Source organism: Mirounga leonina, unplaced genomic scaffold (genome assembly GCF_011800145.1).
Source record: "Mirounga leonina isolate KUSES-001 unplaced genomic scaffold, KU_Mleo_1.0 Mir_165, whole genome shotgun sequence".
Lineage (NCBI taxonomy): Eukaryota > Metazoa > Chordata > Mammalia > Carnivora > Phocidae > Mirounga > Mirounga leonina.
Window position 1 is genome coordinate 12,763,661 of NW_023270415.1, and position 26,470 is coordinate 12,790,130.

Sequence of the window (26,470 nt, forward strand, 5' to 3'; positions counted from 1 at the left end):
TTGTTGAGTGTTTTTATCATGAAAGGTTGTTGGAACTTGTTAAATGCTTCTTCTGCCTCTTTTGAAGTGATCATATGGTTTTTGTCCTTTATTAATAAACAGGCTGTATTACATTGACTGATTTTCTTATATGGAACCTTATGATATTCTACAGAGTTTTTACATAATGTTCTTTTACTACTGTGATTTTAAATAATTCAAGTCAATTTCTCTATATTTCAGGCATTTATTAATACAGCAAAAGAAATTTATGAGAAAATCCAAGAAGGAGTCTTTGACATTAATAACGAGGTATATATATTATGCATAAATAAATACTATTGGCTAGTATTAATTTAGAGTTGAATTTTAGCTACTACGTGGATTCATGAGTTTATATTTTTTTTAATTCCTAAAATGGGTCTATGATGTCAGTTAACACATTATTAGTTTATAATCCTCTAACGAAAATTTGTCCTATGTTCTATAATAGGTAAATGTTTTTATGTTCTTAGTAGAGCATCACTTTGTGAAAATGGATTAAGATAAGTGACCATTTTGCAAGCAATGCAAAAAAAGATAAACCCTCCAAAGAGAGAAGAAAATCCACTTTCATCCATGCCTCCATATGGTGTCATCTGCTTTGGGGAATAATTTTCTAGTGTGCACATGCACGTACTATGTTACTAATGCAGGATGCTCTCTCTGTTGTCTAGTATGAAAGAGAGAAATAACCAGTTTGGAAATGACTCCCAGTATAGCATAGCATGTTTTCAGGAGACTAATATATATAACTGGCAATTGGCGTTGTTTTTGGTTGTGTCTCCTTTGTAAAATTACTTGATGAATATGATTAGGATAAAATGTAAAGCTTTGAAGCATGTAATTCAGAGTGTTTACCAAAGGTTATCATTCTGACCTAAATCCCCACCTTGCATTGATTTCTTTCAGAATGTTTGTGTGGATGTATGGTAGATTATTTGCTTTGACACAGATATTTCTGCCATTCCGTATTGAGACTGCTTCCAAGAGAAAGCCCTTAGCCCTCCCACAGTCGCGATTAGGAATGCCTGGCGTTAGGGATCCCTTATTGCGTGTGTGGCTCTTGGCCTGTACATACACGAGGCTCTCCGATACCCGCCTCAGTATTCTTTGCTGAAACAACAGTTTTGCCCAAGGTTTCCCAAAAGTGCTTGATCTTCTCATCTCTTTTAATTTGGAGTACTCTGTTTTCTAAATCCTACCTCCTGGGCTCCTAGGGCAGTAGATTCGGAGTTACTTTGAAGCCAGCCCCGTGCAGAGACTAAGGCCGGGTAAACGGCGCAGCGATCGGGCGTGTGTGTACGAGGGCACGCTCAGCGTTGCTGTCGGGTTCCATATAGTAGCTGACTGCTTTGCTGCGCGCCGTGCAGCTTCCATTGTACGGCGCTGTCAGGAGCCAACAGGCCGTGCGATTTATTTGGCCTGCTGCCAAGTCTGACTCCTTGATTCCTCAAGAAGTTGCTACCAGCCCAGAGGGGGCAAAACCAATGAGCCATAGGGCATGCTTTTTATTAAAGAGGAGTCAAAAGAGCGAAAAGAAACCACATCAGCTGCTGTCAATACCGAGCGAGTGCCAGAAACCCCCAGGCTACTACTGTTGCAGAGCAACTGCCAAGCGCTATAAATCTGAGATTTACTGTGACGTAAAGTTTCCTTAAGAGCTTAATTTCTGAAGCTACTGTATTACTTTTCTCAAAGTGTTGTATTTGTAGGTAAAACCCACTCGAGGGAGTGAGGGCTAAGACAGAAGTGTGAGTTTGATGAATGAAAGCACTACTCTGTGTGTGGGTTCTTGGCAAGCTGCCATGTCTTTGGGGATCATAGAAATTATTGATGACACAGAACACTCACATGCCCTCAGCCTGCACAGCTGATTCAACATGGACCAGAAGCGCTGTCTCGAGAAAAGCTTTGACGTCGTATTAGAGCGGCCTAGGGCTGGGCCTGTTTTTATCCTTTAGAGATTACTTGCAGTCATCGTTTTAAACAGCGTCTCCATCGTGAGAGCGCCTGGGGAAGTGGCACTGCCCGGGCTCTGTCCACGCACGACGGCCTGGGAGGGTAAAGAAATCTTTTCAGAAGGATTTCCACGGTATTATTTTTACAAGGAAGGAACATGCCCTCAGAGATACGGTTGTAATTGTCGCAAAAATCTGCTTCGTGTCTTTTTTTTTTTCCCAAGTCGTTTGGTAGAAATTACATCATGAAGAATTCAGTGGGGGAAAACAATTTTTTAACACAAAAGGAATTCAGCGGAGTTCTTCAGGTTTAGTGAAGCTGTACTGGTTGGACGGGTCCGGTTAACATTTGTTATCCCTTCCCCCTTCTGTTCCAGGCGAACGGCATTAAAATCGGCCCTCAGCACGCTGCTACGAACGCCACACACGCCGGCAATCAGGGAGGACAACAGGCTGGGGGGGGCTGCTGCTGAGCCCGTTTTTACTGTCTCGCTGCCCAGATGCGGCCACTCACTTCCTCTTTCGCTCTCTCCTGCTCAGCTGAGACGTGAAGCTGTTTGAAATGGCTTTATGTCACAGGAGACTCTTAATCCTTCAAATTCTTGTATAACTTTGAATAAATGGTTAATGTTCACTTAAAAAGACAGATTTTGGAGATTGTATTCATATCTATTTGCATTTGATTTCTAGGTCAATTGATGTGATTATTTTTGTTAAATGTTGTCTTGTGCCCTTACCTACGAACTGAAAACTGTATTAAAACACTACAAAGTCATCTTGAGTATTTTAAATCAGTTTGTGTGGTTAGGTTTCACACCTGTGGTGACCTACTGTTTAATATTCTAGAACTGTCCTCAAAAAGTTTGTCAATTTCCAAGGCTATAAGGAAAACCAGAAGGACTCTTTTAATTCTGTATTTATCATTTCCTTTCTGTATATACAGTTTAACCTGCTTGGGTGTAATTTGCCAAGCTTGAATTCTTTAATGCATTTGCATAAATTCTATACTGTTTAGAGCTTAAAGCTACAGAAGCATTGTTAGGAATTGCTTGGACACTGAATTTTAAACTTTTTGACATTGTTAACAAGCATGTTCATCTTTTCTTGTCACTAGTCCAAGAAAATATGCTTAATGTACATTACTAAAGGCTATGTATGTGTTAACCTGTTTTAATGCCAAAAGTTTGCTATATGTCCACAATTTCTTTAAGACCTCTTCAGAAAAGGATTTGTTTGCCTTAATGAATACTGTTGGGTAAAAACACAGTATAATGAGTGAAATGGGCAGAAGCAAGAACTCCCTACACCTAAGCGACTCCAAGAAGAATGAATGTCCACATTTAGATGGCACATTATGAGGACTTTAATCTTTCCTTAAACACAATAATGTTTTCTTTTGCTTTTATTCACATGATTTCTAAGTATATTTTTCATGCAGGACAGTTTTTCAACCTTGATGTACAGTGACTGTGTAAAATTTTTCTTTCAGTGGCAACCTGTAATCTTTAAAATATGGTAAGCATCTTGTCTGTTTTGAAGGGGATCTGACAATAAATCTACCAGATGGAAAATCCTGTCAAAAGTAGAAAAGCTTTAGTAATTTACTCAGTGTGGTGGTTTTATCCTTTTTTTTTTTTCTCCCCCTCCCTTGGTCTATAATGAAATTGTTACAGCAGTGCAAAATAAAATCCTATGTATAAAAGTGTTCCTTTTTTATTATGACCACATCATTTTTTTAGTCTGTCCACATGTATTTATTTGAGCATATTTTTTAAAGGGTCAGCCTGTTTAACACCCTTTTTAAAAACTTTGTTTAAATGTGATCAAACTCTTCACAATATTGAAATTCTTTTTGTGACTGATGATGTAAGCAAGTATTTCCTACCTCTCAAAACCAGCACAAAGGCGCATTCAAACTACGAGAAGGGTTTATAAAGAAGTTCTAAGTATGAAACACCTTTCAGTTCACTCACTGACTTCAACCTTCTGCGGGTCTTCCCTGAAGATTCGGCAATACTCTGTCAAAGCTCTGCCGTTACTCTTGTGGGAAAACACCTAATGTTATCTCAGGTTTGTTTTAACGAACTCCTGGAGGCCAGAGGGAGAGGTGAGAGGAAATCAAGTTTCTTGAGTATTGTTATTATAAACTTGTCTCTCCTTAAAGTGGTCATATAAAATTCACTGATCTTACCATTCACTGTCATTAATGATGAGTAGAAAAAGTTTGAACGACTAAGACTTGTTCTGCTCTATCCCGGGAAGGGGATGATTCTTTGGAAATTGTTCGTTTTAAGCCACCGTTAACTTTTCCAAAAGTTCAGTGTGTTTGTTTTCCATGCCATCTCCCCTAATTCTTTTATAAATCATGTATAGGAGGAGAAACAAATGGTAAAAACAAACAACAGCAGACTAGCACGTGTATTTTAATACCCTAAGGAAAGATGGAGCTCTCCTACAGCCCCTCCCACAGCAATCTTAATCCGCTTCCGTCTTGGGCAGCAGGGGTGAGTAGTAGACTTCTCTATAATTCATTACCACTTTCTCCACAAATCTCATCTACCGTTAAGGAATATGTGTGATGAGTCCTTTACTACGTCGGTTGACAAAGCAGTGTTAGTGTCTGGTTTCTCCTCTTTGCTCATTTTATTAGCCCTATCATAAATACTATAATATCGGCACCTATAATTGAATCTTTAATACCATAATTGAGTCTTTAATTAATATTTGATCAATTTTTGCAGCATCTGTGAACACATGTAAGAGCTAGAAAATCAGTCCTTAAAAAAACTAAATACAACTTTTAATGTCTTACCAATGTAACATTCCAAAGTCATAATCTTCATAAAGACAGAGCGTCAACTATTTGTCTTCTGAATTTAAGACAACTGAATCAGAAGCAAATTTTTGAAAGAGTAGCATATAATTTGATACATAATCCAAACAGCATGAGAGCTGAACTGAATCTTTATACACAGTTTGTTCTTAATTTTAAAATAGCCTGTTAACAGGAAAATAGTCCCTATTTATCTTCTCATAGTCAAGAGAGTGGGAATGTAAATGATACCAAAATGTGTCTAATCACTCAATGATTTATGTCTGGCTTTGGAACACATTACAAATCTCTCATAGGTAATGGAACCCTTTCGAAGCTCAGTACTAAGGTTGACAGGATAGGGTTTGACTATATAAGCTAAAAAAAATAATATAAAGAAAATGTTACTTCATAATAAGAATTGACTATACAAAGAGACAAACTGAAATACCAACCTGAGTTTCTTAGGAAAAAAGAGTTTACAATGTGCTTTGGTGTTCAAATGAAAATGGAAACTAGCCCCATGGTAGGTTTCATATTACACTGGTATTTACTAGATAGTAGTACTTACTTGGTTGAAGTCATGATGGGGAACTTTAAAGGGCCAGTGTGTATATTTCAGTATTCATAAGCTTTCTTTTTTTTTTTTTTTTAAGATTTTATTTATTTATTTGACAGAGACATAGCGAGAGCAGGAACACAAGCAGGGGGAGTGAGAGAGGGAGAAGCAGGCTTCCCACGGAGCAGAGAGCCCGATGTGGGACTCGATCCCGGGACACTGGGATCATGACCTGAGCTGAAGGCAGACGCTTAACTGACTGAGCCACCCAGGCGCCCCTCATAAGCTTTCTAATGTCATGAGGCCAACTCCTACTAAAGTTGAAGGACAAAGGACCAAAATCCTGATAGGAAAAGAAAAAAAAAGGAAAAAGTTCATCCTTAAGATTTTGAAATATCCCTAAAATATAAAAATTCAAACATACAGAAATTAAAACATAACATTTCTCACCTGTGAGATTGGGAAAAGTTTAAAGTATGACAACACATTCTGTTGGCGAAACACTCTCATGTTGCCAGTGGAAGTGCAAACTAGTACTGCCTGGAGAGGAACTTGGTCATACCTAAGAAAACCAAAATGTACTTACTTACTGACCCCGCGATCTCACTTCTAGGAAAATACCCTGACAATAACCTTCCAACAGTGCAAAAAGCACACGCATAATGCACGAAGTTGCTCACTGCAATATTATTGGAGATGCTCTAAATGTCTACACATAGAGTGAGTGAATAAACTATGGTACATCCACCCAAGGGAGTCCTACACAGCTTACAAAGCATGAGGAAGAGCTCTATGAATTGATGTCATCATATCCAGGATATATTAAGTGAGAAAAGCAAAGTGCAAGGGTGTCTACAGGTTACCATGATATAACAAAGAAGGTAATATAAGAAAATATGCATGTATCTCCTCACTTGTGTAAAAGAAACACGGCAAGAATAGAAACTAATGAGACTGTTTACCTACAGAGGGTGAGTGGGTTCAGTGTGGAAAGTAAGGAGGATTGGGAATGGGGTATTTGGGACAAGTGACCCCTCTTTCAGTATACATTTTTGTTTAGCTCTGACTCAGAACCATAGTAGTGTTTTCCGTAGTCCAAAAATAATTGAAACCAGCCATGGTGTTCAGGGAACTCAAAATGAAATAAAAAGTAATGAACGAACCTGCCTATATTACAAATGAGTGACATTACCACACTGAAGGGGACAGGAAAGAAAACTAGCATACAACCAGCAACTTTGAGAACAGGATGTGACTGTATAAGGCTAAAGACATAACAAACTATACACAATTATACTGTAGGTAGTAAAGGGTTATGGGTTAGCAATTCTAAAAACACCTTTAGCATATTTGGATTGAGCAAATAAATATACTGTGGATAATGAAAGATCCATAATGAAAACAGGTTTTCATTATTGGAGAAAAGGAGTCACAAAGGTTGAGAAAGACTAGAATGAACCCTGTGGTGTTGGATTGAAATAGGAGGTTTTTATATGTACAGATGCTTTGATAAATACAGACGGATGAGTGAGAATATACATATACCTTTGCTAGTTTTGTCCACTGAGAGAAGGGCCTAAAAGTAAAGACACCCCAGCAGCAGTCAGTACACCTAGTACACAAATACTGGTTTCTAAATACCTTCTATAAAGGGAACTAGGGCACCCTGGAGAAATGGTTGATTCCAGGGCTGGGGCAGGGAAGTCATAAAACAAGTCCGGAATATCTGTGATGCCAAAAAAGGGAGTGCTCATAAAATGGTGGGGATGGAAAGGGGGGCATGACAAGGGACTCAGGAGCCAACTTAATGCTTCTGATGGCCAAATCTGGAATGCTTTGAAAAAAATAACTCGGGACGCCTGGGTGGCTCAGTCCGTTAAGCGTCTGCCTTCGGCTCAGGTCATGATCCCAGGGTCCTGGGATCGAGTCCTGCATCGGGCTCCCTGCTCTGCGGGGAGCCTGCTTCTCCCTCTGCCTCTGTCTCTCTCTCTCTGTCTTTCATGAATAAATAAATAAAATCTTTAAAAAAAGAAGAAAAAAATAACTCAATGCTAGCAATCAATTGTAAACCGTGCAACCAAACATCCATGATATAAGTGAATACTTGCATAAATAAATGAGGGAAAGAGACAGCTTTCCTTACAGTAGAATACCAATTAATAGAGCTAGAAGGCGTGATGTAAACAAAATCCTCAAAAACACAGTAACTGTTAAAGACAGGAATCATTAATGAATGTTAAATGCAGTGGGCAAAAGAATGACAAGATATGTACATAGGCTCAGCTCTGTGCTCAGGGTAGAGTCTGCTTGTATCCCCACAAGATATTATTGGAGACGGAAGAATACTAACTTGGTGGTTAGCCAACTTGACACCTCCTTCATCAAATGATCAATAAGATGTGAGGACATCGTGTACCATCTGATGGATGTGCTGAGAAGGGCATGATTCTGTGGGACTCTTGCCAAAAATGTATAACGTCAACCTCAAGACAAACCCAAACTTTGGCACGTCCTACAAAATAAGTGACTAGTGGGACACCTGGGTGTCTCAGTCAAGCTTCTGACTCTTGATTTCGGCTCCAGGTCGGTCCTGGGATCGAGCCCCATGTTGGGCTCTGTGCTCAGGGTAGAGTCTGCTTGTCCCTCTCCCTCTGCTCCTCTCCCCACTCCTGCTCTCTCTCAAATAAATAAGATCTTTTTAAAAAACGACTAGCATTCTTCAAAAATATCAAGGTCATGGAAGATAAAGAATGAGGAACTGTCACAGATTCAAGGAGCCATGACAACTAAATTCAATGTGGGATGCTGGATGGACCCTGGAGGACGGTTCTGACAAAGGAGGGGTGCACAGGGGGCTTCTCTGGTACTACCAAGATTCTGTTTCTTGACCTGAGTGGGGGTTACATAGATATTTGCCTTATGATTTTTTAACTATGCTTATATGTTTTACGCACGTTCTTGTAAATAAGATGTCTCATTAAACAAAAATGCTGCCTTATGAGTTGCCCTCAAATCTGTGAGGTTTACCTTATCCCCTAGTAATGGGTTGAACTGCACCCTCCCACCCCCAAAAGAATATACTCAAGTCTTAACCCCAGTACCTTAGAATTTGTCTTTATTTGGAAATAGGATTTTTACTGATGTTAATTAGTTAAAATGAAGTCAGTGTGACCAGGGTCCTGAGAAGAAGGTAGCCATGTGAAGACACAGAGACACACAAGGGAGAAAGAAGGCCATGTGACGGTGAGGGTGGAGGCTGGAGTTCTGCAGCCTCAAACCAAGGAATGCCAGAGATGGTCAGCAAACCAGCAGAAGCTAGCATGAGGCAAGGAAGGGTTCCCCTCCAGGTACCAGAGGGCGCACAGCCCTGCTGACATCTTCACTTGGAGCTTATTCTAGCCTCCCGAACTGTGAAAGAGTATATTTCTATTTTCAGCCACGTCATTTGTGGCCCTTTGTTACGGCCACCCTAGGAAATTGACACACCCCTTATATCTTGTGAATGGGGACATTTTTGGATGGGTTGTCTGTGTACCTTCAGTAAAAGGTCGCGTTGAATCCATGGGCTTATGGGAGGGTAAGAGCCGCTTCACGGCCCAGCACATGTAGAGCTCATCCTGAGAGAAACATTCGTCTCCGGGGATATTACATCTTCCTGCCTCAAATTAACTTAATCTACACCTCAAGATGCTCTTCAGAACATGAAATAGTTGTACACAGTGATTGCATGAAAAATCATAGATAGAACACATAGGACTTTCTTGATAGGACATTAAAGATAGAATTTTTATCATTCCTTACGCCCGGAATTCAGCTCCAAATCGAAGCGGGTGTCAAAGGTATACAACTGATCTTCCGATGGGGATGATGATGAGATGCAAGTGGAGATAACACACAAATTCTAGAAACGATGTCCTTCCTGTTGTGGAAATAAATGAGAAAAAGAAAATTACAAAGTGGGTGGGAGCTGACCAAGAGGGTTGTGTTTTGGGTTTGAGATGCTGAAATCATTTATGATAATGCGAATACTGCTAGCAAACTACGGAGCATTGAGGACAGAAGGCCGGCACCTAGCGAGAGGGTGAGCTGGTCACCAGAGAGCAGGCCCGTGCAGTCTTATATCTGACAATTAATTTTGCATTAAAATAGCCACGTTCCAGTCCCCAGGAGCTGCTGCCCAGAATTCACATTTACAGGAACTTGGTAAAGGGCCACAAAGTCAACCCTCTGCTGCGTCCTTCCACACAGGCCCGTGCACGACTTGGGAGCCGCTGGTGTACAAATCAGCCAGACCCCACGTTACACCTTTCCCTCAAGCAGTTGCTGACTCATGTGAAAGCACGGATATTCCAACATCCTCCTTGCAATTAGTATAATAAAAGTACTTATGGAGGGGGCACCTGGGTGGCTCAGACGGTGAAGCGTCTGCTTTCGGCTCAGGTCCTGATCTCAGGGTCCTGGGATCGAGTCCCGCATCGGGCTCCCTGCTCAACGTGGAGACTGCTTCTCTCTCCCTCTCCCTCTGTGCTCGCTCGCTCTCAAATAAATAAATAAAATCTTTAAAAATAAATAAATAAAAGGACAGTGAGTTTATTCCATTGACCAACCATTGCACGATGGGCAAAGTATTTATGCAGACAATGGGCACATTAGGGATGAAAAGCAAGGATTATTATATAATGTATCATTAGTTTGCTAGGGCTGTCATAACAAAGTATTAAAAACTGTGTGGTTTAGGGGCACCGGGCTGGCTCAGTCAGAGGAGCATGTGACCCTTGATCTCAGCGGTTGTGAGTTTGAGCCCCATGTTGGGTGTAGAGCCTACTTAAAAAAAAAACAACTGTGTCGTTTAAACAACAAATGCATTGTCTCACAGTTCTGGTGGCTAGAAGTCTGAAATCAAGATGTCACAGGATCGGTCCCTTCTGAGGGCTGGTGAGGGAGAATCTGCTCCCAGCCCCTCTCCTTGTCTTGGAGAAGGCTCTCTGTCCCTGTGTCTCTTCACATCATCTTCCCTTTGTGTCTGTCTTTGTATCCCCACTGCCCCTTCTTATAAGGACACCAGACATATTGGATTAGGGCCCACCCCTCTGACCTCAAATTAACTAGATTACCGCTGTAAAGATTCTATCTCCAGATAAGGTCACATTTGGCTGTACTGGGGGTTAGGATTTCAGCATATGAATTTGGGAGGTGGGGGAACACAATTCAGAGCATAACAAATGTGGTTGTGGATTATGGATTTAGAGAGTAAGAAAGAGAAGCACTTAGCTCTTTAATCGGCCCAATATGTGTTTATGATGAAGTTGGGATTTGGGGAACACCCATGGGACATGAACAAGCTGGCGGTAAAGAGATTTTAAAGAATGCTCCCTTAACGTTTCTTATGTTTATCTGTGTCTACTAAATCTAGACAGAAACTCAGCACATGGAATTCTCTTCCTGATTCCAAACATCTCACTACATAATCAAGACCCATTGGAACCCAGGCCTTTTGCCACTGGAGCTTCCATGACTTCATGGGGCTGGCACGTGTATGTCCCATGGGGTGGCCTGTTCCGAGGGCCTCGTGTCATCCTGTCAGGCAGCATCACCTGTCCGCATAACAAAATTTCTCAGAACAGGACATGTGCAGTGGTGCTGTGCTTTCCAATTCTTCTTGCCTTCCCACTCCTTTCTCAGCCTGAATGCTTTTTTCTTTCTTTCTTTGTTTTCTTTAAAGATTTATTTTAGGGGTGCCTGGGTGGCTCAGTCAGTTAAGCGTCTGCCTTCAGCTCAGGTCATGATCCTGGCGTCCTGCGATCGAGCCCCGAGTCGGGCTCCTTGCTCAGTGGGGAGTCTGCTTGTCTGCTTCTCCCTCTCCCTCTGCCCCTCCCCTCCGCTCCTGCTCTCTCCCCCTCAAGATAAATAAATAAATTCAAGATTTATTTGGAGGGAGGGGCAGAGGGCGAAAGTCTTCAAGCAGACTTCCCACTGAGCATCGAGCCCCACATGAGACTCAATCTCATGGATCATGAGATCGTGACCTAAGCTGAAACCAAGAGTCGGACGCCTAACCAACTGAGCCACCCAGGCACTCCTCTTTCTTTCTTTTAAACTGAGGTGGCATTGGGGCGCCTGGGTGGCTCATTCGGTTAAGTGTCCAACTCTTGGTGTCAGCTCGGGTCATGATCCTAGGGTCGTGGGATCAAGCCCCACGTCAGGCTCCTTGCTTAGTGTGGAGTCTGCTTGAGATTCTCTCTCTCCCTCTCCCTCTGTCCCTCCCACTCGTTCTCTCTCTCTGAAATAAATAATTTAAAAAAATAAACTGAGGTGACATTCACATAACATAAACTTAGCCATCTTAGGGTGAACAATTCAGTAGTATTTAGCACACTCACAGTCTATGCAACCCCCCCATCTAGTTTCAAAACGTGTTTATCACCCCAAAGGAGACTCTATACCTATTTAGCAGTTAATCCCCATTAGCCCTTCCACCCAGCCCCTGGTGACCTCAAATCTGTGTTCTTTCTCTATGGATCTACCTGTTCTGGACATCTCCTATAAATGGAATCATACAATACGTGGCCTTCTGTGTCTGGCTTTTTTCATTCAGCACAACGTTTTCGAGGTTCATACACATTGTAGTGGATATCAGTACTTCATGCCTTTTTATACTTTAATAATCCACTGCATGTGTCCACCACACTTTACTCAGTCCTTCAGTCACTGATGGACATTTGGTCTGTTTCTACCTTTTGACGATCGGGGCTACTGCTGCTATGAGCAAGTGTGCGTGTGTATCAAACGGATTATCTAATGGCACTCAGCACCAGTCTAGTTCTGATTTTCCCACATCTAAATGATAAAAATATCCCTTCGGTCTTTTATTTAAAAATTACTAATATATGCACATCGCTTCCAAAAAGTTGAATAGTACTAGAAGGCTTATAATAAAAGTGACCATCCCTTGTCCCACCTGTCCCCACCTCATAAGTGACTCCCCAGAGTTCTCAAACCCAGCCTGCACCCCCTCCTTGGTACCCGCATCCACCGTCAACCTCCAGTTCCTGTGTGAGGAGCCATGGAGTTTGGACCCCTGGCCCTGCAGTGTTGAGAGAAGACACGGAGCCACCTTCCATGGTAGCTGCACTAGCTATTCACGGACATTTCACTTTGCCAAGTCCACATGGTGGTGGCATTTCCTCTCCTCCTTGCCCTTGTGTATTTGCATATTTTATTCCTATAATGGCATTAATTGAGGTCTTGGGAGGGAGATAAAGGCATGTGCTCAACCCACCTTGTTTAACTAGAAGTCCAGGGAGTTCCTTCCTTCCTTTGTAAAGGAAGACAACAACGCTGTCTTCCTTTATAACTTGTTAAAATGCAGTGCCTACTGCAGTAAACAAAGAAAACAAACAAAAGGTGGAAAATTAAAATTAATCTCCAGGTTCGGATTCCCCACAAAGCCAACTCTGAGACAAGATTTAGGTGCAAGGAATTTGGGGAGTGCTCCCAGGAGCATAGTGAGGGCGTGAAGAAATGAGATAGGGAGAGGAGGAGAGAAAGCTAACAGGAGCGCCCGGTTAAGTGTGTGACTTCAGCGCAGGTCATGATCGCCAATGGAGCACCCCCTCCCAGTATCGGGCTCCATGCTCAGCTGGGAGTCTGCTTGTCCCTCTCCCTCTTCCACTTCCTCAGCTCATGCTCTCTCTCTCTCTCTCAAATAAATAAATAAAATCTTTAAAAAAAAAAAAGAAAAGAAAAAGCTAATAAAGGTGCATTGTTGGATGCATTACTACTATGTGTACCCCAGGGCTCTTTCCCATTGAGGACCCTCTGGGAAACTGACAAGGACACACCCCAGCAAAGGGTGACTTCTGTTGTTCCAGAACCCGGACAGGATCACCTGATGGAAGAACCAAGCAGCACCCGGAGATCTTGGAGGATCGGAGGTTTATTTAACACCAGCAGGCTCAGAGGAGAGTGATCTCCAAAGGTCTGAGCCCTGAGCACAAAGGCGGCAATTTATGCACTTCTACTTCCACATATTTGGCACTTTTGGCACGTGTGTGAAGCGGGGCAGGGAGAGGAAACTGGAAGCAGAGCAGGGAGAAGAACCCGGAAGAGCCCCGGGGCAAGGACTGAGACTCTCTCACTGGCTCGGTCAGCCATCTTAGGACACAGATTTTCCTTATCTCTGTCATTGGAGGGAGTTGCTCTGGGGACATCAGCTCCCAGCACTCTAGCTTGCCCCGTACACCACCAGACATGCCCTTAAGCAGAGAGACTAGAAAACTTATGGCCTGTGATAAAGGACTCCAGGTGATGACTTGGGGGTGGGGACCAAGGCACCACCAGCATCTGTTCAAATGACCTAGAACCCCAGCTCCCAGAGAAAACGACTTGGCATTTTACTGTATTTCTTTCCAGGTTCTTTCTATGATTATACACTCGTATGTTCTTTTATGAAAACAGAATCATACAGCATATACTATTCTTTTTCACCTATTCTATTATATAAATTTTCCATTGTTGTTACCTAATCTCCTCAATTGTAATGATTAGGAGTATGAGCTCAGGAGTCCCACCGTCTAGTTCTGACACAGGCGCTACCACTTACTAGCAAGAGATCAGACCCCCTCCTTCAAGTTCTTCATCTATAAAATGGAAGTAATAATTGCCCTGCCTCATAGGGTGGCGGGGAGGTGAAATGCACCATTACATGGAAAGTTCTTAGAAATTACTTGGCATGTGGCGAGTACTCAATAAATGTTACCTCATTGATTTTCTACATCATTTTGATGGCTGTATAGTACTTCATTGTGTGGATGTGCTATAATTTATCTATTCCTCTCCTTCCGTTGACTAGGTTTATAAATAATTTAGACAGGATAATCAAGACTCAGTTAACATTCTTATAGCTAAATCTTTGGACACATAAACAATTATTTCTTTAAAATACATTCTTAGAAGTAGGGGCACCTGGGTGGCTCAATCGTTAAGCATCTGCCTTCGGCTCATGATCCCAGAGTCCTGGAATGGAGCCCCACATCGGGCTCCCTGCTCAGCGGGGAGCCTGCTTCTCCCTCTGCCTGCCATTCCCCCTGCTTGTGCTCTGTCTCTCTCTCTCTCTCTGTCAAATAAATAAATAAAATATTTTAAAAATAAAATAAAATACATCCTTAGAAGTAGAAGCACTGGTTCATAAAGTATAGACATTTTTAAAGATTCTATGTATGTAATTTCTCTCCAGAAATGTATCAGTTTAGGGGGGGCACCTGGCTGGCTCAGTCTGCAGACCTTGTGACTCTTGATCTCAGAGTTGTGAGTTTGAGCCCCACATTGGGTGTGGCCATTGCTTAAAAATAAAATCTTAAAAAAGAAAAGGAAAAGAAAAAAGAAATGTGCCAATTTATATTCCAACTAGACCTCAAGAGTGTTCTGTTTTCTGTACTATATTCCCAACCATGGAAATTTTTATTTAAAAAAAAATTTTTTTTTTGCAAGTTGATGGGCCACCTCCAAATCTTTGGTTTGTGTCATTTATTAAGCAGTTCGTCTTTTCCTCATTACATCTAAATGCTTTAATTTCAGATGACAAAAATTTAATATGCATATTCGGACCTGTTTCTGATGTTTTTATTGTGTCACAGATTTTTACATTTCTGTTACCACTACCCCTCAAACTCCCCAGATTCTTTTTTTAAAAAGATTTATTTATTTATATGTGAGAGAGATAGAAAGAGAGAGAGCATATGGGGGAGGCATAGAGGGAGAGAGAATCTTAAGCAGATTCTACCCGGAGCGGGGAGCCCATTCGGGGGCTCGAACTCACCGCCCTGAGATCATGACCTGGGAGGAAGTGAAGGGTGGGTCGCTTGACCGACTGCACCACCCAAGTACCCCAAAACCCTCCAAACCCTATTGGAATTTTTTAAAATTGTGCTTAATGTATAGCTTATTTGGGGGGAAAGTTGATATTGTTGTGATATTAAATGTTCCCATCCAGGAACAAGAAATGTCTATCTGTGCAACAAGGACTTTTAAGATAATGATGTTCATTCTAAAAATAGAATTTTGAGGAGCTCAGTTTTTTCAAAATCTAAAATTAATCCCACTTCCGCATTTTCAAATTCAGTGCAACTTAGGGAGGAAACTTCTGCCCATTTTGCTTTTTGTTTGACCAGTCTAAGACATTTCACAATTTCTACTAATTTTTATCATTTCTCATCTACTTTTATTTTTCAACTGCTTGTTTTCTCTTTTATATATCTCTTAGTTCCTTATCCTAAAAAATAGCCTTTCTCTTCTTTTAGCTATAAAATGTCATCCAAAAAGAAACAGCAAATATTCACTCTGTATTCATTTCATTCAATTCAATATGAGTGAACTTTCCACAAATACTGAGTATTTGCCAAGTAAACAGAGTAAAATCATATTAATATGCTACTTGATAACATAATGTGATATTGTTCCATATTTAGTCCCCTAATTATTGAAAAATAATGACTATCAGAGTCCTCGCTTGTGGCTTAATAATCAAGTTTTCCACATGGTAGCCTGCCCAGCAGGCTGGCTCTTGTTGACCTTGTCCTCAAGACAAATTGCATTTCGTTGGCTCCATGGTCTATTCCTTCCTTAGAAAAGCTATAAAGATGTGTTCTTTCTGGAGACTGTCTATGGATCATATCATGTGCCCTTAGCCCTTCTTTCTCCTGCCTGTTTTGGCACCTCCTTCCAACTTTCTCGGCCCCTCTGGACCTGACTTCCTGCCGCTCCCTTACTCAAGCTTCTCTCTGGCTCCCTGGGATGTTTATTGCAACACTATGCGAAAGAGCAAAAAATTGGAAACAACTTAAGCCTATCAATACGGGAATTGTCAAGTCAAATTTTAATCTATTCTGTAACCGACCAGCAGCGTGATCTTGATTAAGTACTTAACTTTTTTGTAACTTAGTTTCTTTGATAAAAATGGGGATCTCGGGCGCCTGGGTGGCTCAGTTGGTTAAGCGACTGCCTTCGGCTCAGGTCATGATCCTGGAGTCCCAGGATCGAGTCCCACATCGGGCTCCTTGCTCAGCAGGGAGTCTGCTTCTCCCTCTGACCCTCCTCCCTCTATTGCTCTCTCTCATTCTCTCTCTCGCAAATAAAAAAAAAAAATGGGGATCTCAGTAATATCTACTCCATGGGATAGTTGTGACAATGAAATGGGCTAATTTTTATCAAGCACTAGAAGGGTACCTTATGCACAGTAAGTAGTATATACTTGTTCATTAAATAGGAAGGAAGAAAAAGACAAAAAAATTATGGAATACTAAATAATGGTAAAAAAAATCAGGATTCTATATAGATGTATATGGCATCTTATTAACTAAAACCATTTATATAATATATAAACCTATACAAAATATATTGTTAAGTTAAAAATGTGATGGAGAATAATATATATATTGTGATCGCATACGCATATATACACACATATGCACATTGTATATGTATGTATCCCACACACAGGAAATTAGAGAAATACATCCCAACTTTTGACTATGATAACTAATTTCTTTTTTTAAAAAGATTTTATTTACTTATTTGACAGAGAGAGAGCACAAGCAGGGGGAGCGGCAGGCAGAGGGAGAAGCAGGCTCCCCCACTGAGCAGGGAGCCCAATGTGGGGCTCGATCCCGGGACCCCGGGATCATGACCTGAGCCGAAGGCAGCTGCTTAACCGACTGAGCCACCCAGGTGCCCCTGATAACTAATTTCTGGGTGGAGAATTTTTATCTTTAATTCTTTACACTTCTACACTGTCTGAATTTTTAAATCATAATATTATATTAATATATGACTTGTGCAAACGAAAATTACATGAAGAGAAAATATAGGCAAACGACATGAGCAGACAATTCACAAAAGATGAAATACAAATAGCTTCCAAGCATATGAAAAGACATTCAAGATCAGTAAATATCAGTTGAAACAAAGAGATACACATTTTTGTCTTTCAAATCAGCAAAAAATAAAAATGCTTAATAACATTCAGGATTAAGGATCTACTTGTTCATGAAATGTTGATGGAATTTAAAGGGGGGAAATCATATATATGAGTGACTGTGTGTGTGTGTGTGTGTGTAAATTGACCAGATGATAACAATTCTAGTCTTCTGACTCTATCCTACAGAGGTTTTAGCACAAATGCATAAAGACGAGTATGTAGGATGTTTACTTAAACATGATTTTTAATGCAAAATTGTTTAAATTTCCACACCAGGAGAAGGGATAGATTAAGGAATACATTCCAGCCATTACAAAAATAAGGTTTAGGGACACCTGGCTGGTTCAGTTGGTGGAGCATGCAACTCTCTTGATCTCGGGGTTGAGAGTTCAAGCCCCATGTTGGGTGTGGAGATAGCGTAAAAATAAAATATTTTAAAGAATAAAGTTTTTATGCCTAAGCTGAAAAGTTCATAACATAAAGAAAACAAATTATGCTAGCAGGACACTATTTATGGTAGGATCCCGTTTTTGTGAAAATAAGGGCAAAACCCTACTTTTGTGTAAATATGCTTGCAAAGCATGGGAAAATGATGTCAAGCTTACACAGGAACTGAGTGATGACCAAGACAGGGGGTGGGACAGAGGAAATGATGCTTATGTAACACAGGTGTGCATTGTGTATACTTGTTTCTGTGAACTGCTATTGCTCTTGAATTTTAGAAGTTGTAGGGTTTTGGGCGCCTGGGTGGCTCAGTTGGTTAAGCGACTGCCTTCGGCTCAGGTCATGATCCTGGAGTCCTGGGATCGAGTCCCACATCGGGCTCCCTGCTCGGCAGGGGGTCTGCTTCTCCCTCTGACCCTCCTCCCTCTCGTGCTCTCTGTCTCTCATTCTCTCTCTCTCAAATAAATAAATAAAATCTTCAAAAAAAAAAAAAAAGAAGTTGTAGGGTTTTTATAATCAACATTTTCATTAATAAATCTACATGTTACTATATTTTTATAAATGACAGCATTAAAAGGGACACCTGGGGCGCCTGGGTGGCTCAGTTGGTTAGGCGACTGCCTTCGGCTCAGGTCATGATCCTGGAGTCCCGGGATCGAGTCCCGCATCGGGCTCCCTGCTCGGCGGGGAGTCTGCTTCTCCCTCTGACCCTCCTCCCTCTCATGCTCTCTGTCTCTCATTCTCTCTGTCTCAAATAAATAAATAAAATCTTAAAAAAAAAATTTTTTTTAAAGCGACACCTGAGTGGCTCAGTCAGTTAAGCATCTGCCTTCAGCTCAGGTCATGATCCCAGGGTTCTGGGATCGAGCCCCACATCAGGCTCCTTGCCCAGCAGGGAGCCTGCTTCTTCCTCTGCTGCTCCCCCTGCTTGTGCTCTCTCTCTCTCAACTCTGACAAATAAATAAATAAAATCTTTTTAAAAAGTGACAGCATTAAAAACAAATGTGGGGAGGGGTATATGGGAACCTCAATTTTGTTGTGAACCTAAAAATGCTCTAAAAAAATAGTTTATTCTTTAAAGCCAAATGCCCAAGAAGTTATGCTAAAAACATTTTTTAGCTTTGTGTTGTAATGTGAAATACGGTTTCCTAAACTGACGACCTCATATCAAGAAAAAAAATTACATGCAACATAGTATTTTAAGACAAAATGTTATGCTGCATTTTTTTTCTGCCTTCAAAATTTTACACAAAGGGAAGAGTTTCTTGAAGGAAAAGTGTAAAGGTTAAACATTTTTTCATCATGTGCTCCTACAATAACTCTCCTTAGCATTTACCCACATAAGTTGAAAATTTATGTTCACACAAAAACTTGCACACGAAAGTTTATAGGCAGTTTTGTTCATGATTGCCAAAACTTAGAAGCAACCAAAACGTCCTTATAATGGATGAATGGAAACACGAATGTGGTCCATCCAGATGATGGAATAATATATAGTGTGAAGAACAAATGAGCTTTTAAGCACAAAAAGACATGTATATCTACATATACATATAGCATATACATTAAATGTATATCACTAAGTGAAAGAAGAGAATCTGAAAAGGCCACATATTGTATGGTTCCAGCTATGTGACATCCTGGAAAAGGCAAAAACTATGGAGATAGTAAAAAGACCAGTGGTTGTCAGAGGTTCAGGGGGAGGACAAATGAATAGGCAGAGCACAAGGGATTTTTAGGGCAGTGAAATTATTCCATAGGATGCTACCATGGTGGATATATGTCATTATACATTTGTCAAAACCCACAGAACGTGGGGCGCCTGGCTGGTTCCCAGCAGATGAGCATGTGACTCTTGATCTCAGTTGTGAGCAAGCCCCGCGTTGGCTGTAGAGATTATTTAAAAAAAAAAACAAAAACAAAAAACCCTCACAGAATGTACACCACAAAGAGGGAACACTAATGTAAACTATTGACTTTAGTTAATAATCATGTGTCAATATACATTCATCAATTGTAACAAATTATCACACTAACACAAGATGTTAATAATAGAGGAAATTGGGATGGATGAGGGCATATACAAAAACTTTTCTATAAACCTCAAACTAGGGATGCCTGGGTGGCTCAGTTGGTTAAGCGTCTGCCTTCGGCTCAGGTCATGGTCCCAGGGTCCTGGGATCGAGTCCCGCATCGGGCTCCCTGCTTGGCGGGGAGCCTGCTTCTCCCTCTGCCTCTGTCTCTCTCTCTGTCGCTCATGAATAAATAAATAAAATCTTTAAAAAAAAAAAAACCCTAAAACTACTTTTTTTTTTTTCTAAAACTGCTTTTTTAAAAAAAGCCTATTAATTTTTAGGAAGTGTAAAGATTGAGGTCGATGCTTCCCACCCAATGTCCTGATCGGAGAGCCATCGGCAGAGACCCAGTAATTTATCATAGCTCAGTGGCTACCTTGGTTGAGGGGCACGCCCAGATACTGGAATAATGAAGAAGAAAGCGTGCAAATGATAAACAGATTTAGCTAGTTTCTTTGCATGAACAGAAACCCTATTTAAAAAATTAAAATCGGGCGCCTGGGTGGCTCAGTTGGTTGAGCGGCTGCCTTCGGCTCAGGTCATGATCCCAGGGTCCTGGGATCGAGTCCCACGTCGGGCTCCCGGCTCAGCGGGAAGCCTGCTTCTCCCTCTCCCACTCCCCCTGCTTGTGTTCCTGCTCTCGCTGTCTCTGTCTCTGTCAAATAAATAAATAAAATCTTTAAAAAAAAAAATTAAAATCACTCTCCTCTGCTCCTGAAGATCCCTTCCATCTCACCACCCATCTCTTGCACTTGTACTCACATCTGGATCAAACTCTATTGTCAGGCTCTGCTTCTCAAGTGCCGATGAGACCCGGACATGCAGTCCTTCACCTGGTCTGACTGGCGTATCCTCTGAGCAGTCCTGGGCATGGCAGGTGGCGATTTCTAACCTCATGTCCACCTTTGTACCCCTTGCGCCTGGAGGTCACCGGGGGGCACTTGGCTGGCTGGGACATCCTCTTCCTTTAGCTTCTGTTGGCTTCTCCCTTTTCATATGACTTGGACTTCTGTGTCCCAATTTCAGATTCAGTTCCCACAGGAATGTAAGTCCAAAAAGGCAGGGAATGGTGTTTGCATTGTTTTGTTCTCTGATGTACTCCTCCCACCTGGAACAATGCCTCATTCATAAAAGGAGTGTGGAAATACTTGGAAAAAAGTGATGGATGAATAAAAAAAAAGGAAAAATATATACACATATTTTTTCCCCTAACTGTTCCCTTTTGGGAAAAGCTCTCTTTTTTCTCTAAGATTATGTCCTTCTTACTTCTTTGGTGTTAAAATGGCTTTTCTCAAGTAACAGCAGTCACCTCTGTGGGAGAGACATTCACTTTGTACCGTCATCCTTTGTACCTTTTGGTTTTACCTATTCAGAAAAAAATACATACAAATGTAAAATAAAGTAATTGATGTCCTTGCTGTGATGATGACAATTTTTACATGTCCAAAATGGGCAAAATCAAAATGTGTTATATTAATTTCCTAAATTTATTAAATTTTTTTAAATTAAGAGCAAACCCCCCAAATCCCAAGGCACTGAGTACAACTTGGCACTGAAGTATTGGATGAATGAGTGAACCACCTCTGTTTTGAAATGCTTGAGGTTAGTGTATAGAGTTCGCCACAATAAAAGTGTCTGTCATGACACTGTGAGTGAGGGCTCTTGTCACCTGTATTCTAACAACCAATTCCTGATTGCTTTCTCCACAACTAGGGTCTCCTGCTCAGATTCATTCTTATATACGCGCACGTGCACACAAACACACACACTGTCGTCTGTCAGCAAGCACACTTGGGGGCCGCTCTGGGCGAGCTGGGAGGCATGGGGACCTCTGCTGGGATCCTGATGCCTCTGGCGGGGGATTGCAAGTGAGGCTGTCTGAGTCAGAATCGCTTGGGATTTGTTACACATCCAGGTTCCAGGGCCACGGAATCATCGTGGGGGTGGCCTGGAGTCTGGCTGGAAAGACACCCTGGGAACCCCTCCTGCTGCTCTCCCGTCTCCCTCCTGACCGGGATCTCCTCCAAAGGCCATGTCTTCTTCATCTCGGGATCCCCAGGTCTAGCAGAATGTGGCCTTACTTGGAAAGCACAGCGTTGTGGGTGAGGCCATACTGGAGTTGGGGGAGAGGGGGCTTAATGATCACCGGTTTCCACAGAGGAGGAAGAGAGCCCCAGGTGCGGAGGCAGGCACCCACAGAGAGTGCCATGTGCCGAGCCAGGCACGGGGCAGAGCCAGGCAGCTGCAGGCCAAGGATGCAGGAGCTAGGAAGACGCAGGGAAGGGCTATCCCCAGAGACTCAGAGGGAGCGAGGGTCTCAGACTTCCAGCCTCCGGAACCAGCGGATGCTCTGTCGCTGAAGCCAGCCGGCCTGTGGTACTTTGTCACAGCAGCCCTAGGAAACCAACACAGATCCGAAATGTAACACCTCTCCACCACATGACACCTGTGCCCACCATAGTGTTTCATTTTGTTTACCATGAAGGTGATCATATAATTTGAACTTTATGTATTGATTAGGCTTAGTAAGGTGAGTACTCTTTTTTTATCCCCCCACCCCAAATCTTTCCATTCCCTGGAAACGTAGGCTAAAATATAAAAGGGGGTAAAATATACTATATATAAGGGGGTTCCCACTTCCCCAGGGGCGGCACTCTTGGTTTATCTTCATTTGGGGGTGCTCTAAGCCAGGCTTCTCATATCAGGGTTGCCCTTGGTCCCCCAAAGACCTTGTGAAGATGCCGATTTGGATTGCAAAGGCCCAGATTCATCCTGAGCTTCTTCATTTCCAAAGCAGTCACCGGTCATATGGATGCTGCTGGACCCCAGAGGGGCGTGGAGCAGCAAGACCTTTAGCTCACGGTATGTCCAGGTCCTGTGGGAAATGGCGGGCTCCTTCAGCAGAGACAAGTGGATCTGGGGAGAGGACGAAACAGGTTTCCAAACATGGGTGTGAGTCGGGGGATAGAATCCGCCTGCTCTGGGATGCTCACTCTAACAGTGACGCAGAGGGCAACATCTCTTCGCCATGGTTATTAGTTTTATTTCCCCGGGCTTATCTTTTGGGTTTTTAAAATTTTTTTTATTTAAATTCAATTAACTAACATATAATGTATTACTGGTTTCAGAGGTAGAGGTCAGTGATTCATCAGTCTTATACAATACCCAGTGGTTAAAAGTCTCTTATGATTTGTCTCCCTCTCTGATTTGTCTTGTTTTATTTTTTCCTCTCTTCCCCTATGATCCTCTGTTTTGTTCTTAAATTCCACATATAAGTGAGATCATATGATAATTGTTTTTCTCTGACTGACTTATTTTGCTTAGCATAATACCCTCTAGTTCCATCCACGTTGTTGCAAATGGCAAGATTTCAATTTTTTTAAAGATTTTATTTATTTATTTGAAAGAGAGAGAGAGAGAGGGAAAGAGAGCACAGAGAGGGAGGAGCAGACTCGCCGCTGAGCAGGGAGCCCGATGCAGGGCTCGAATCCAGGAGCCTGAGATCATGACCTGAGCTGAAGGCAGATGCTTAACCGACTGAGCCACCCAGGCACCCCAAGATTTCAATTTTTTTGATGGCTGAGTAATATTCCATTGCATATATATACTACATCTTCTTTTCCATTCACCTGTCAATGGACATCTGGGCTCTTTCCATAGTTTGGCTATTGTGGACATTGCTGCTATAAACATTGGGGTACCCCGGGCTTATCATTTGGATTCTAACTCACTGATGAAGAAAAGGTTAAAATGCCTTGCACAAAATCATAGAGACTGTGTTTTCGGCTCCACAGCTACCTGCTTGCCCGTGCCTCTGATTTCTCTCTGGGATTTTAAAGCTCTTCCCAAGTCCAGATGCCCTAAATACTTAAAGATCCTTCATTCATAATAACAGTGGTGGTAATAATAATGATGACTACAACACCAATAAATCAAGTAACAATTTTAAAGGAAATCTACATTTTTTTCATTTGTCCAATATCTAATTATTAAAACAGAGAAAGTTATTTTGGGACACCTTAACCACCTCCTAGGAGTGATGGGGGGGTGGATAAAATATAAGCTAGTGTTGCTTTTTTATGTTAGCATTTGACAACGTGAGAAACAAATTTCATCAGATTAAGAATAGCCTTCCCAATATATCAGAAGCAGGTAGCTCAAACACACTTTTGTTCCTTCTGAGGATACGGCATTAAATTTAACCGGAACGTCCCACTTCCAACCCAGCAAGAAGAGCTGGACACTGAGGTGGCCATAAATCCCGGGGTGGCCTCAGCAGGTAACTCTCACCCTATGCACAAGGTGCACAGAATCATTGATTCTAGTTCTATAGTGGGTTTTATTACTGTGAAGAAAAGCTTTTTATTTCTACCACATAATTTGACACTAAAAATTATTAAAAAGAACTTAACAAACCAAAGCCACGACAAAAAAACAACAACAACAATGTGTTGTGTATGGATCATTTTTATGCTTGGGACCAGCTTTATTATTTTTGGAACGATTACAAGACTTCTGTTAAACATGTTGAATGTTAAGAGGAAACAGACTCTTGGCAAATGTGGAAAACCAATTACAGAAAACGTCTCTGCTAGAGCTAGAGAAACACAGGGAAGGGACGGGAAGAAGCTGGTCCGTCCCCTGCTCTTGCTGCCAAAAACACATAGACAGTGGAGTTGCCTTGAAAAGAATAGGACTGTTACATTGTTCTCGATATTTTTGTATTTACAGGCAAAAAATAGCAAAATGATACTTCTCAGTTGTAGTGGAGTACAACACAGAATTACTTTTAAGGCAAAGCTGATACAAGGAAAGCAGCATTTGCCAAATAAATAACCTAGAAAATGACTGTTACACAAAAGAAAAAGCTTCGCTGCTAATGAAGAAATCAGATTACCTTAAATTGTAAACACTTGAGGGGCGCCTGGGGGGCTCAGTCATTGGGCGTCTGCCTTCAGCTCAGGTCATGATCCCAGGGTCCTGGGATCGAGCCCCGCATCAGCTCCCTGCTCATTGGGAAGCCTGCTTCTCTCTCCCACTCCCCCTGCTTGTGTTCCCTCTCTCGCCGTGTCTCTCTCTGTCAAATAAATAAATAAAATCTTAAAAAAAAAAATTGTAAACACTTGAATTAGAAATATTAATTTACTCAAGGTTTGAGAGATCTGGTGTATCCAGTGTAGTAAAAGCATGCTACCACGTAAATGTTAATTAGAGGGTATCAATCATTTTATCTACATCAATATTGACAAGATTGAAATAAATGAAACTTCAATTTTGAATTGATTAAATTTTGAAAAAGCCAGACAGCTGATCTGGATAAAGAATCAATAAAGGAAATGGCGATCTGTATTTAGCTATTCCTTCATCATGTTCTTGTATGTGTTTGGCATGGTGCTAAGCACCAAGATGTGCAGATGAATGATGTGAGCTCTGACCTCAAGGAACCTCATTTTTCAAAGGGCCAAGCAGCAATTCCAATACAATGTGGTCAATGTTGTAAGAGACGCAGCCCATGTGGAAGGAGCCCAAGGAAGTCTTCATAGAGTTTTCCTGACAGAAAGAACAGCATCCTCGAGGGTCAAAGTGTGTGGGGGACAGTAGTAGTTTGCTGTGTGAGAGGGGGAAAAAAAACACAGCAGGGAAAGGCCACAGATGAAACTGGAGATATCAATAAGGGGCCACATCATGATGGATGTCTGAGGCAGGCCCCATCCAAGAAGGGAAGGAAAGGCACATTCACTTGGACTTTCGGAAAAGACTTTTAAGAAGTGTGGGCCAAGTGAAAGGAATCAGCAAGGTGAGGCATCCGGGGGCGGCCGCCATGGGAAGCCATCCCCACCCCAGGCTGAGGGGTTAAAGAAGGAAGATGGCGTGCCAGAATCTGGTTGTGTGCTGGAGCCCAGGAAGAGAGGGTGGCCACCTGTTGAGTGAGAAGTACTAGTACAAAGATACAGGAGTAGGTGCTTGCTATTAGATTTAAAATAGTTTTACACATTCATAAGATGTTTAAATATTTGGATTTGAAAAATATCAGATGGAGGGCATCTGGGTGGCTCAGTCGTTAAGCGTCTGCCTTTGGCTCAGGTCATGATCCCAGGGTCCTGGGATTGAGCCCCACATCGGGCTCCCTGGTCCGCCGGAAGCCTACTTCTCCCTCTCCCACTGCCCCTGCTTGTGTTCCCTCTCTCTGTCAAATAAATAAATAAAATCTTTTTAAAAAGAAAGAAAAATGTCAGATGGAAAGAGCTTCGTTATGGAACACTGTAAAACTACAATAAAATAAAAAGACAACCCCTGGCTAATGAGACCAGGCTTCAGTCAGACCTGCCCCTCTAGGCGCCTTAGGGACTAAGACACTGATGGCAGCAGGACTTGTGGATCGGGTCGCCCAAAGCTGGCCTGTGCTCCATGCTGCGCTGTCCACCTCCCTGTCAGTGTTTTACGGGAGATGGAGAAGCACTTGTTGGCCAAGGACAAAGAGCACTGGGTGCTGGCTGTGGGGCGGGTGGGGGCGGAGGACAGCTGAACACAATTCTTTCATCCCTCTCTGTCCCTGGAACCTCAAATCCTAGCGCTGATCCTTAATCACAAAAGTTAAACAGACTTAGGCAACTCAATTTTCAGTGA

The 26,470-nt window shown here is 42.0% G+C and overlaps 1 protein-coding gene and 2 long non-coding RNA genes across 4 annotated transcripts in view; 1 reads left to right on the top strand and 2 right to left on the bottom strand.

Moving 5' to 3' along the window:
- The window catches only part of RAB2A (RAB2A, member RAS oncogene family), a 94,395-nt gene extending 90,711 nt beyond the window's left edge, over positions 1-3,684 (top strand). For both annotated transcript variants that reach the window (XM_035011210.1, XM_035011211.1), the window contains exons 7-8: positions 223-291; positions 2,357-3,684. In XM_035011210.1, coding sequence (XP_034867101.1) covers positions 223-291; positions 2,357-2,452 — 165 coding nt within the window. In that variant the 3' untranslated portion in view covers positions 2,453-3,684. The remainder of the gene's footprint in view (positions 1-222; positions 292-2,356) is intronic.
- A 1,699-nt stretch (positions 3,685-5,383) lies between these two features.
- Positions 5,384-9,749, bottom strand: LOC118014855. Its single transcript, XR_004680393.1, has 3 exons — positions 9,152-9,749; positions 5,801-5,912; positions 5,384-5,693 (listed from the first exon to the last, which is right to left on the bottom strand). It is a non-coding gene; the product is annotated as an uncharacterized LOC118014855 (long non-coding RNA).
- Positions 9,750-12,270: 2,521 nt separating this feature from the next.
- On the bottom strand, positions 12,271-24,782 carry LOC118014854. The gene is made up of 4 exons (XR_004680392.1): positions 24,741-24,782; positions 22,573-22,759; positions 20,606-22,238; positions 12,271-12,725 (listed from the first exon to the last, which is right to left on the bottom strand). It is a non-coding gene; the product is annotated as an uncharacterized LOC118014854 (long non-coding RNA).
- Positions 24,783-26,470: the final 1,688 nt, after the last annotated feature.